At 41.9% G+C, this 13,747-nt stretch overlaps 1 protein-coding gene across 1 annotated transcript in view; it reads right to left on the reverse strand.

Moving 5' to 3' along the window:
• Positions 1–1,820: 1,820 nt before the first annotated feature.
• TRABD2B (TraB domain containing 2B) overlaps positions 1,821–13,747 on the reverse strand; it is a 261,787-nt gene continuing 249,860 nt past the window's right edge. The window contains exon 7 of the mRNA XM_053985205.1: positions 1,821–2,918. Coding sequence (XP_053841180.1) covers positions 2,696–2,918 — 223 coding nt within the window. The 3' untranslated portion in view covers positions 1,821–2,695. The remainder of the gene's footprint in view (positions 2,919–13,747) is intronic.

Below are 13,747 nucleotides of genomic sequence, written 5' to 3' on the forward strand. Positions count from 1 at the left end.
AAAAAAAAAAAAAAAAAAAAAGCCCCAGAGCTTTATGGAGAAAGCCACAGATTGGGAAACTTCAGAATTGCAATTTCTAGTCTTGGTCCTGTTGTTGGTTTTCCTTACAGTCTTGGACAAGTTGTTTCTGTTTTCTGTTCTTTTCTTCCTCTCCCTTATCTTTACATGGTCTTGTCTATTTACACTGTAGGTTTTCCAACACCTGGAATTATTCCTGGGATAGTACCATAGAATAATTTCTGGATATGAACCGGTTACAACAAATAAAATTCAATGGGTTTTGGTTTGTTGGCTGTTCACTTTCACTACGTAACTTATCGTCGCCCTTAAGATTTACCTACCTTATCTCCAGTTATAGTCTTGTAAATAAGACATTATAATTCAGTTTTCATCTCTGCCTTTAACACATCTGGAGAACCAATAATCTTTTTAAAATGCATTACTGTTAAATTTGAAGGTCTCTTAAACTATAATATTCAAATGAAGGCATTTCTAGAGTAATAGCTCAAATAAAACCAGAATGAAAGTTCTCAAAATATGTTTTCAATATCCATCTCTGTGCAATAAATATTATGCAAGGTGAATGGCTTCTGTCCAAAACTAACATCTCTAATCTTCTGCTAGCCAAAATACACAATATGAAAGTATGCACGAGGTCTGTTTGAATCTCACATTTGGGGCAAAGCTCAAAGTTTTCCACTCAGCCTTATCAATTGTTGGGGGAAGCTTATAGCACTCTGTGCTATTACCCACTTAAATTGACCAGAAACCTACACAACCTGCTGTCAAAAACAGAGCAAAGGCTGGGGATCATGGTGTCCAGTAAGTTAAAAAGAAATTATCTGTATTGTCCCTGGCCTTTGCAAGGCAATGGGCTGGGATGCATGATGGGAATGCTCTGTATTTCACCATGAAATCCTGTGATTTTTGTAGTCTAGTTACTTTCTAACTTACTTTCATGAAATAACTGGTATGACAATATGCAAACTGTGAATTCTGAACTCTCTCTCACTGTAGAGTCTTGTAGATTGCATGGAATCATCTGCAGCTCCAGAGATCAGGCTGTAGGGCTGCTGGGAAACTTACAGGGCTGTTTTCAGACAGAATTTTACCAGTGACATTGTTATAATTATCATCATTATCCTTTTTCCAAACTGAAAAGCACTGCTTTTCTTAGTGCTTTTAAAGGAAAGTTTGTATGTTTTTTTTCTGATTTGGAGACTTCTAACTAAGATGTTTTCATCACATAGTTTTGATTTTTGGTTTGTAGATGACTTAGGAAAAGACCCCACAATTTCAACCAAAACTCATTTTATAAACTCTTGTATCCAAAGACATTTTTCATCATGTTCTGGTAGTGAAAAAACATCTACATGCCTTTTTAAACATAATAATAATTTTTAAGATGGCACCAGGTGTTTTTTCCACATAGATGTAAATCTCATTCCTCAACAACAGCTGTTTGGATAGGGAGCACATTTTTCAGTGAGGGTAAGGTGTCATAACTTTTCCATCTAAATCAGGTACCACAGTTTAGAAATGGAAGAATGTTCCGTATGTCTCCATAAGACGGGGGTTGGTTTGATTCCTGTGGTGTTGAGCAGATTTTGGACAAGACATAATTATTTCAGCACAGAGATATCAGCTCTTCCAGCTCATGGTAGCAAAAGAAAGAGGAATTTGTAGATGTTTTTCGCCTCCAGGTTGCCCATAGGCATTAATACAACTGGTACAAAGGACTTCTATAGATTAACAGAACACTACATCTTTATAATCTATAGACAGACCAAGCACTCTTCTCATTTATGCTTGAAAAGCTTGTAGGCGTATACTTCTATAAAATGAGGGAGAGAAGAAAATAATTCCAAGTAGGATTATTCCAGACTTTAAAAGCAATTTTTTATTAAGAAAAGGGTGTCTTAATATGTGTTAGCTGGTGAATTAATTTCAGGGCAAAGGGGGAAACTGGCAATTTCTGAAGCAGTTAAATAGTTTAGTTAAACAAAAGAGGGGGAATGGAGAGGATTATCCTGAATAATGACTTACTAAGTCATGTAAAAATAACTGGTATTTTAGATTGTGGCAGCTAACGAGTTAAGAATGCACTTATTTTTCTAGAGAGCACAGGCCCCAGAGAGTAGGATCTGCTTTATTCAGTGTAAGATATGCTAATGAGATAAAAGAGGTAAAATAAAGAAGTTCAGCAGAAATGTACTTATTGGACAGTTGCTGTAAAATGTAATGGTTAAAGAAATAAAGAAAGCATTCATTTGGTGTCAGTTCAGACATTTGCAGAATTGTCAGAAAACAAATATAGAAAATATTAATTTATCTGTTTCACCATCATTATTGATTAATAGGGATGTTATTAACATATACAACAAGAAAAATAAGTTTACCGGTCGAATAAATACATTTTTCTTTTTCTTTTTTTTTTTCTTTATATGAACATGTATATTTTACAAAACCCCATAGCACTATGGGAAATAAAGATCCTTCTACAAAAAGAAGATGTAAGTCAGTGTTACAATAAAGCTTTAGAGTTTCAAAATGTATCTGGGCAAAGAGACAAAATCAGCTAGAAGGCACTACTGAGTCACTGAGAAGGTCCAGCTTGTAACTGTTGTTGTCTTAAACTCCAATTTGTTCATAAATTATCTCTCTATTCCAAGGATTGCATGTAATACTAATGTGGTCAGGAGGGCTGCAGTAGGCTCAGGAGAAAAGAAGCTATGGCCATGCAGAGAGGAAATGTTACTGATGGCCATGGAAGGCTGGCTGGGGCTGAGCTCGTGGGCTGGGGCTGGGATGGGCGGTCAGGACGTGGCCTCTGATCCAGCTGGTTGGAAATCCAGATGGGAGGTTTGACTGTGATGTAGCCATTGGTTATCCTGATGTAGGAAGGCAACGTGGTGGTGCTGGAAGAAAACACAAGAGATGGAAATTAAACATGAGAACTCCTATCTCTATTCTGTGAACTGTCATCCCAAGTGGTAGCAACCACAATGGCAATTCCTATTATTATTATTATTATTATTATTATTATTATTATTATTATTATTATTATTGTTTGCACACATTAAACACCAGGGAGAGAGCCAGAGACTGGTAAGTGAGATGATGTGGGAACAGCTCTGATCCAGGATATCCCTCAGCTTCTGGCTGCGGACAAAATACAGCCAAAGAGGGGCTGCTCTTAATGTATCTGACACACTGCACTCCATTTTAAAGCATCCATTAGTGGCCAGCACCAGAAATGGTGCTAAATGTATCCTCGTGCTGACCCAGGATGACCTCATTCTTATGTCCTTTCTTCTCACCAAAGGTCTGAAAATTTGCCATGTCTCACTGACATGTCTTATGCACCACGAACCACATACTGAGTGACCAGGAGGGTCCAGAATACATTCCTTCCTTGTTTCACAAGCCTTAAAGAACTTTCTAGGATTCCCTTACACAACTGATAACCTTGAGCACGGGAGAGATTGAGCAGGTTCATTTCTTTTCCTGGCTTTAAGCCATTTTGGATCAAATCACAAAGCCAAAACCAGACTCAGTCGCTGTTAGGTTTCCCTGACTGTGGATTTGCCTCAATAGAAGTGTGATTGCTTATTGATTGCAGCTTGAGTTAGTACTTTGATTTGAATTTGCAGGTTGGAATTCATCATGACTCCCATGACACTGGAGGTCAAAAAGGTCCATTTACGATTGATCTGGAAGTTTAAGCTGTAATCTCCATTTCATAAAATGCCCCCATTGCATCCATTACTGGATGATCCATAATCCACCAGTTGTCAGGGAGCAGCACAACCAAGCATGCAAACTGCACAGGGTGGATTTTGGACTTAAACCCAAGACATTCTGCTGAGAAGTGAGGAGAAAAATGGCAAGAGCCCCTGGAAAAAAAAGATGTGATACTAATACCTGTAGATTCTCTAAATCTTGCATAAAGGGGATTTGGAGGCACTGAAAATGACCCTCATATAATTTTTAATGGGGTAAGAAGCTATGCAGTCCTATAAATATTTAGCTACAGTATCCAAGATCTTGACCTTGGAAGAAAAAGGTGTCTTGCATAATATCAGATGAAAGGAATAACATCTTACTTCAGATTCCTGCACAGAAAAAGAATTTAGAAGGACTAAAGGCTTTTGTCTTTTTCTGTCTAAGCAATATCAAGATAGATTTTAGCTGAGATGCTTCAAATGTGCTGAGTCAATCACAAACTGAGAAGATCAGAGCCCACCCTGAAGAGGGCATTGGTCAACATCAAATCCCATGGACAATCCCTGCACATTACACTTCACCCCGAGTTTTGGGAGAAGTCACTTCATTTCTTCCCTTATCCTTTATATTGTCACCACAGCTTCTGGGTGGGACAGTTGTTTTGCAGCTAGAACTGATCTTAACTAATGTGCAATGAATTAGAGTAAAAAGAGAAGGCAGTGTTCAATTAAAGACATAGGAATTGCTTCATGGGAGCAGATAATCCATCCAACCAGTATTGGGATTCTGACACTGAGGAGCAGTGCTTGTTCCAGAGCAACAAACTGCTGTGAACAGAGAACTCTGAAATGAAGGCTTGTTGGAGAAAGTTCTCTGAATTCCCATGGTGAGTGGTTGGTTTATATCTTGAAGTGATGATATAAGACACCCAGCTTGAGAGTTTCTGCTATATTGCATCAGAATTGCTGCAGTCACTTAACACAAAGAGCTGATCTGCGATACACTAATGTTGCTGTTTCCAATCTGCCTGGCAGGAATGGCACTGGATTAGGAACTGTGTGGCCAAGCTCCTGTAACATAAGTAACATCATTCCCACAGTGAACACAAAGCATCCTTAGAGCAAACTTCTGACAAAAAGAGGTACTGCACGCTCTGGATAATCCAACACAAATGCAGTCATGCTTCAATTTCTGATCCAGCTCTCATTTATCCTGCTGAGCGATGATGTGGTGCACAGGTCTGGCAGCACTGACAGTGGGACCACAACTTGGGTTTTTGCCCTGTACCTGGTTTCCCTAAGGTAAGCATGGGTAGGTGTTTGTCCTCATTTTTTGGTACTGACTGTCGCGTTACAGAACTACAAAATTTTGCCCTAAATTAAATTATAAACTACAAGGAGGGTCTGATTTTAAATTTTAATTAAAAAATCACCAAAATGCCATTTGGACTTCCTGCCATCCTGCTCTTGACACGTTTTATGGGCTTGATCCTCCAGTAAGATTAAAGTTTCCCTTGCACAAACTTTCTACTCCTCAGGGATGTTCTGTGCACACAGGCTGGCCAGGGAACCTGTAAAAGCATCACAAGCCCACTCATCAGCCAGCTCCATCTAAGGGATTCCTAAAGCAGCTTAAATCAACATTTTACATCTCTGTATGATGTTTCTGTGTTCTAGTCAACTCTTCCATTTGTTTTTTGGGGGGGGATGGGTTTTTTTTGTTGTTGTTGATTGGTTGTTTTTTTTGGTTTTCTTTTCTCCCTTATTGAAGGACCTGAGAATTGTTGACCACTTCTTAGTTAATGAGGTTATTTTCTGTTTTCAAGACATTACATTTGTATAAAAGCATTCTTGTTAAGATAACTACTGTTAGGTGGGGTTGTTTGTTTTCAAAAACTCCTTGAGTGCTTTACAAGAGAAGAACAGTGTGTTTCCACTAATGTGTACAAAGCATTTGGTAATAGCAAATGAATCACAGCTTATCCATAAAAAACATTTTCTTAATGTACTTTTAGCTGACTGCCAAGGTGGTTTATAGATATTTAGAGAGAATGATCCCTTTTACCAAATGCTACAAGTCCTTGTAAAACCTCTGGTCCCCGTTTGTAATTAGGCTGTTTCTGTAGTGAATGGGGAGAGAAACCTTTCCAGAAGCTGGTCCACCTCACTCCAGTGCAGATCTCTAGGGGGTCTTACTCTTGCTCGAGGTCTTTCACTTCCTAGGCATTACAGAGGGGCCCTGGACAGCCAGGCTGGATTACAACCTAATCTTAGAGGTGGCCCTGGTGTCAGGAGATGACTTCTGCAAACTCCCTCTGAGCACGTTTGCATGTGCACGTAGGATCTCACTGACCCTTGGACATTCCCTAAGGATGAAGCAGAATCCCCTGAACTCAACCAGAAACCTTCCTTGGGGAGGATTTGAATGTTCCTGAAATGAACATAGAGAATAATAAAAATGAATCAGAGATCTGTGGGATAATAATCTAAATTATTATCACGAGTTCTCTTGCCAGACCAGGATATTCTGTATTTCAGCCTTGTGTGTCTGATAAAAAGATCTTTAATAAAACATTCCATATGATCTGTGGTTAACAGGCAACCACTGGCTCCGCTGTTCATACCTCTCTTTTTTGCTTCTGTGTATGGGATTGTTTTAAAAACTTGGAAGACTCCAGGTACGTTTTAGCCAAATGACCTGCGGTATCATATTCATGAGCTTGTTCTTTTGATCAGATAATAGGGCAGTTTTTCAAATCAGTGCATTACTCATACATTGTCTTACTATCATTAGAATGTGCAAAACTTTCCCCAAAAATGGGGCCTCAGGCACAGGCTTTGTGCACAGATTCTACTGAATGCAATTACATGATTCAAGTCCTCTAAGCTGGAGGTGTGCTGAGGCACCTTGATGGTTTGGGAGCATTTTAAAGCTGAAAAATAAAACAAACACACAAGTAATCCATTGAGAGAATTTCTGCTCTGGTTTGTCTTGCAAGGACTTTGAAGGGAGCTCCCAAACTAATTTTTAGCATGACCTGGTTCATCCATGTAAGCAGGGTTTATCTGAGCACACAGGACACCACAGCAGAAGGACACAGGTCAGGACCAGGAGTGTCCTTCTGGCCCATCTGCCCCAGACACAGGAACAAGATCTAAACCCCTCCTGACATTTATGACTCATCCAGTCTCAAAAAAACAGTGATAATGATAGCAATTCCAGAGTCTGTCCAGACCCCCACTCCAGCATTTCACCATTTCTGATGCCCAGAATTACTGCCTAATGTTTCACCAAATCTCCCCTGCTACAGCGTAAGTCATGACTTGTCCTGTCCCCATGGACAGGTTTATTCCCTTCCTCTTCTTGGGAGCGTTTCACATATTTTGAAGACTTAACCATGTTTCACCTCAGCCTTCTCTTTTTTAAACAATTCCCTCCACCTTCCTTTGCAAGTCCTCAAGTGCTTTCCCTCTATCCTTTCCTCTGCTCTGCCCTGGCTCTGATCCATGTCTGCTCTGGAATGAGATGCTCCAAACTGGCAACATTAGGCCTGGGTGAGATCTCACCAGCCCTGTGCTTGGTGCAGTAGGTACCACTGCCTCTATATCTACAAAGTGCATGAAAAGCAGGCAATCTCCAAGAGGACAGGCAGTATTGGCACTGCTTTTTGCCCCCAGAGTCCAAACCACCATTACAGTCCTGGGAATTGTTCTGAAGCTCATGGAAAACTCATGGTTCTCTGAGGGGGTGAGGACCAACCCAATTATTGTGATATTTCTATCCATTTTAAATCTGTTGCCGTGCTTTGGTCCCAACGTGGTTCTGTTCAGGGTAGAGGAAATAACCCTTTCAAGTATAACTTACAAAGTGTTTGGGGATTTTTCTGGATCAAAGGAGCTATGTAAACACAAGACAACTATTTTTAATAAATGTAAGCAAATGTTGACTCAGACAGCCTTTCTTACAATAGTATCTGATGAAAGAAGCTAGATTGAAACCTGAAAAATGCATGCTTCAATTGAAAACCTAAAAAGCTAGTAAAGTGAAAGAAAATTTTTGAATAAATACAATAATGACTGTTTTGCATTTGTGATTTGATGTTAACCTTATGATGGCTAGGAGTTTTCTTAAGTGATATTAAGCATATGCTTCCTGTTTCTTTTCAAACAAAATTTGCCCTACTTTTTTTTTTCCCTTTTTATTTAATGAACAGATGTGAAAGGACTGATCACATTATTTTTCTGATGATCAGAAATAATGTTCTGCAAGTGAAGACAATTATTCTTGGAACTAAGCAGGCCTATTTATGTCACCAAAATTTATTCATCAAGATTTGAAAAATACATCTGCTTAAAGTGCTGGACCAACCCATTGCAGTCTGTAAATGAGCTGGCTGGCAAGAAGTCTGACCACACATTTGAGGGAAAAGAATAGGTGCTCAACCAAGAGTTAACAAGAGTATGCTGGGGGGGTAAAATTTCACTAGAAAAATGTCACAAGGATTTAACTTTGAAGACAACTAGAGTGGCCTTTCAAAAGGAACATGAAATTCCCATCTTCCAAAATGTTCATATTATTATTTCTTCCAAAATGTTTATATTATTATTTCATGTGTTTCTGGAAGGGATTCTTTAGATCAACACAGGCCCTGTTACCCCCCCCCCCTCTTTCTTCATCATTACCTTCCTTACAGACACTGTTCTTGCAGCCTAAGGGATAAATCCTGCAGGATGCTGAGTCTTGTGGTCCCAGATGAGCAGGACTGTGAGCACACAAATACCAGAGCTTCCAGCACTAGTATTCACATACTTACAACTCAGCACATCCTAAAGCTCTTCGTGGGACCGAGGCCAAGAGGCTCATGCTTTCACAAGGTTAGGTTCATTAAAAAAAAATAATAATCTAACCTGGATCTGATTAAGGAATCCAGTTTTTGGTCCAGAGGAGGCCACTGCTTATTTGCAATAGTGTAGTAAACTGCCTTAGCATGTCTGAGTGAGTAAGCACTTTCACACCCTGGTTTGGGGCCAGCAGAGAAGATCTGGCACGAGCCAATGACGAGCCTTCTCCCTGCTATTTTTTGGTTACCCCAGGGTCACTGGGAGCCTGGATCTCTGGCCGTGTCCCACGGTGCAAGCACCCATCCTCCCTGTGAGCAGCACAGCCTCAGCCACATGATGGACAGAGGGGTCAGCAACAGCACCAGGAGCATTTCCACAGCCCTTCACTGGCCAGCTGAGCTCTCCTTCTGATGAGACTCAAATGGGAACCATCTCCATCTGAGAGCAGTGTCAAGGTCTGATCCTGCCTATTTCCAGTGCTCTGGCTCCTCTGGAGACTGACACTGAGTAATTCCCCCTGTTGAAGGAGGGACCTGTGAGCCTTCCTTCTGTGCAGAGGCAAAGGACAGAGCAAATACCCTGGCAGAGGTCTAATCCCCCACCCCTGCTTGTTGTTAGGACATCTGCCATGGCTCATCTCTAGGAGAAAGAATAGGATACCAAGGGAAAAGATGGAAAGGGAAGCACAGTTTTCACCAGGCAGTGGCTCTGAAAGCCGTGAGCAGCATACCAAGATCACGAGCCACACTGTCACCAGGTACTGAAATGTAGCTGGGGAGCAGGACACTGCACACAAGGATGGGATACTTAAATGTGCCATTAAGAGGCCTTCAGTAGGATTTAAAAGGTGGCCTTAATTGTGGCTGTGTCATGCAGGCTTACAGCCAGAAGTATTCAGCTACAGTTTATAGGGAACAAGACATCTCCAGAGGAATAATCCTTTCCCCACAAAGGCATGCCTCTAAGGTTGGTCAGACGAGCTGCTTCTAAAATCCTCCATCTCTGGAATTTAGGTCTCCTGAATCCCAACCAAGCTCTGGCCCCACTGGGGGCTCTGACTGGTAGAGATGAGTTCCCAAATCGGGTTGGGACAGCAGGGTGGGGAAGAGGAAAACTGCTGATTCTGCAATGCAAAAAGCAGCTGCTGATGGGACACAGCTCCCCTCTGCAGTCCTGCAGCAGCTGCCCAACACCAGGCAGAGCAGGGCTGCAGCTGCTGTCCCTTCCATGGGGTCTTGGCTCCAGAGTTTGACACTAAGGAGGAAAAGGTGGCTCACTTGGATCAGGGGCTCCAGGGGGGCCATGATGATGTAAGCAGGAGGAGGCTCAATGCTGAGATGCAGCACAGAGTCCTCTAGTGCAGTTCTGGGCCCCTTTCAGGATGGGCTGTGGGCTGGAAGCCAGGAGATTTGGTTTTTATCCCCAAGTCACCCACTGAGGAATCATCAAAACCTCGTTAAATCACTTTACTGCTACGACTCCCCTGACTCTGCTCTGAGTCAGGACCTTGGAGCGTTGGTGTGACACCACCAGCATTAACACAACCTGAAGTGTTTTGCAGGCTCGCTCTGATTTGCAGGTCCCAGTGGCTCAGGCCACCTGCAAAACATCTCTGTGATGACAAATTCAGCCCTGGAGAGACACTGTCCTGCAGCGAGGCTGAGCAAGGGCATCCTAAAGCCACAGGTGGGTCACATCGTTAAGGCAAAGTGGATCATCTGCGGTGGGGCCAGAGGAGGGGACAGGGATGGATGGGGCAGTGGGGACTGCTGCATCTGAGACAGGGAAAGGGGAGTTTGCTGTCACAGCACTGCAGCCTGAGGGCTGGGAAACACAGTGAGGCAAAGGTGGACAGGAGGATGCATCCAGCAGGTAGGGAATGAACAGGTGAGAAACAATTCCAGCACAGCCCAAAGGCCCTTTTCTGAGGTGAACTTCCAGTTTGTGGGAAGGATTCCTGCACCTCACAGTCAGATTTAGCTTTCTCCACCCCACAGGAGACTGTGCATGGCCCTTCTCAATGTCCTACCCCAAAGTCCTTTAGGAAAACCCAGTGAATACAGATCCTGCACCCACACCTGTGGCTGTGGCAGACTCAGGCTTACTGCTCCTTTCCAGCCAACTGCAGAATGGTGTAAAAACATAGAATGTTGTAAAAACCAATAACCTTTGAAGCACACCCTCTGAGTAATTACCCCATTCCCATCTAATGACTAAAAGATGTTATATTCCTCTCTGATATGGCAACAACAAAGATTTTGACCTTATTAAAACCAGCCCATCAGGAAGCTACATGTCATCCTTCAAAAAAAAAAAAAAAAAAGGTATAAAAAGAAATTAAATTCTTTAAAATCCCTGTGAAGAGTATTCAAGATACTGTAGCTGAAGAGCCATGATTTGTAGTAGTGTCTGGGTGGTCCTGAGACAGGAGATGACAACATTAGTTCTTTCCTTTTCCCTTTTAAGAAATGCTTTGATGATTCTCTAATAGCCTAAGAATATCCCCTGTGATTCTGCAGTGGGACAAGGCAATCCCAGAGCTGGGATAATGCATCCCAGTTTTAGCCCGGCCCTTGCTAAGAGGGGATAGCTCAGAGCCCTTTGTTCCACCAGTTCTGCACTGACATCTGAGCCAGGATGTGCTCACGATAGTCTAAATAGTGATGTGGGCTCCAAACCATCCCCAAACTCGCCCCACCCACTGCACACATCTGGCTGTGTACCTGATTTGTGCGTGTGATTAAGGCACTCATCATCACAGCTCAAATAACCATGGACTTGTTCCACTGCTCCTTGGACAGATAATGACTGCATTATTGCAGCCAAAGTAAGCAAGAACATCAAGGGCACAAACACAGATGGGCTTAGCATTGGAAGAACCCTGCCAGTGAAGATTTTTGGGCAACCTGCTGATACACAACACATAAGGAGTTAATTTGATGGAGCTGCAACCAGGTGGTTTTGAAGCAAATCCCAAGCATGAGCAGAATATCTGTTTTTTGTCTGTATTTTGCAAACTGCCTGCTCTCACCAATAGAGCCCCACATGCAAAAGAATTTATATTTTTGGGGTGGTCAAAACTGTAATCCATATTTTACATCTCAGGCTCAACTTTTCAATTAATTAGAACCAGAGTGACTCACTCTGCCCTTTCCTCTGTGTACTCAAGTGTTTGTTTGGCATTGTGTGGGCCCTATGGCTCAAATATTTTTTGCAGATGCACAGAATTAACCATGCATGTTTAGATGTGCTTGGGGAACACATACATTCATAGAGATGTATATACTTGACCCTGTCATTTTTTTGTTAAACACTGTAAAAGATATCGACTTTCCCCTCCAGATTTTAAAATGATTTAGAATAGGTGGTAGTGGGGAAATACCTAACACATCCTGTCAAATTAAGTATTTTCTCGGAGACTGTTCTCTAAGATAAAATTATTTCAGCTATAGAGATGTCTGTGTAATGTATTAAGGAACAGAATGAACAACCAAAATATAAACTAGCTTAAATGGATGTCCAATATACTGCATTTTCCCACTTGATTTTAATTTTCTTTTTCCTTCTCCCTGTTCTTTTTCCATCTCTACATAATAGTTTTTCTCTTTGCTTAGTCTGTATCACATTTTTCTTTCTAATTCACTGGGCTCACTTTTTTGCTCTCTTGTATTTTTCCAGTGTCTCTCTTAGTAAGAGTAATTAAGGTTGGGTCAGATCTTTGAACCTGTTATTTGGAGTATTGAATTCAAGCTTGTACCACTGAATAGAAGCACTGACCTCTTTTTCTTGCCAATAGAGTCACATATAAAATAAAAAAAAAAAGGTTTACAGAGCACATCTACCAGGACATTGAAATGCTGCATTGGCCACAAGGTTTGGGTTCCTCTTGCTGCTGGCAAAGCAAATCTGGTGACAGAAGTCACAGCACAAACTCCTTCTCCTCAAGCACTTCCAAACCCTCTGAAAGCCTGGAGATGCCATCAGTGGCTCATAAAAAGCTGCTTGCTGGCCTGCAGGGCTGGAAGGACTGAAAAACCTTTCCCTGCCCAGTGTCATAGCCCAGACTCTGAAGTGTCTCTGCAGGTCTGAGCTTCTGAGAGTGTGGTCTGCAGCACATCTCTCCATGGTTCTGCCACATGAGGCATCCCTGGCACCCAGCAGCTCCCAGGCACTAAGCCTGGCTCCCTCAGCCTGGGCTCAGGCCCCAGGTATAAAGCTCACTTTGTTCAGTTAAGTTATTCAGGAATTGTGAAGAGGTGATCTGAGCGAAATCTGAATTTGGCCTGGCATCTTCATAATTGCAGGAACCCAGCTTTTACAGCATTAAAACCATATGAATTCAAATAAATCCTACTTCTCCTTTATCCTAGTGAGTAACTGGACTTCGACCAAAGCTGCCCTTTGGGATCCTGCTGGGTTTCCAGCCTGCAGTGCACCCCATGGTCCTGGGAGTGTAAGGGAATCCAATTTCCTCCTGATTCACTCCACAATGAATCTGTCTTATTAGATACCACAATATAACTGTGGTTAAACCCCTCCTATAAAGCAGCTGCCCACCACAATAGTAAAGTGGCCTTACTCCCTGTCATACTTTTCCTCACTTCATTTTCCAGGCCATGAAACTCACTAGCCAGAAGGGGAATAGCAGAATCAGAAATAAATCCCATATCCCTTACCTTTTTCCTCTGGGCTAGCACTGATAGTGTTGTGTGTTTGCACTTGCACTGAATTTTAAAGACATTTCTCTTTCTTTATGGTAACTCACTGGAAGATGAATTTTTTTGTATTTTATGGATTTTATATTACTTTGCTAAGAGGAACAGCAGATTTGCAATTTTCAGGGCTTAGATACTGCTAGATATGTAGGGCACTCAAATAAAAAATCCAACTTGGGGTTGTGGCGTTTGACATTTTTTTCCCTTGCCAAAGTAAAAACCTCTGTATCCAGAACTGCAATACAGGGAGTGCAGGTGCTTTACTACCTCATTCATATGTTTGAGGAATCCATCTTAGCCTGGGCATGAGCCCATTCAGCACTTTTTAGTGTCTGCAACTGCAGTCAGCCTTGAGTTAACACAAACCACACTCCTCACCCACCCCAAACTGCAGGGTAAATGTGCTACTGGGTATTGAATTTTCTCTGCCTGTTAAACCAGACAACTTATTTTTCAGCTGAGTGA

The sequence above is a fragment of the Vidua macroura genome, chromosome 9, assembly GCF_024509145.1.
Source record: "Vidua macroura isolate BioBank_ID:100142 chromosome 9, ASM2450914v1, whole genome shotgun sequence".
NCBI classification, from domain to species: Eukaryota; Metazoa; Chordata; class Aves; order Passeriformes; family Viduidae; genus Vidua; species Vidua macroura.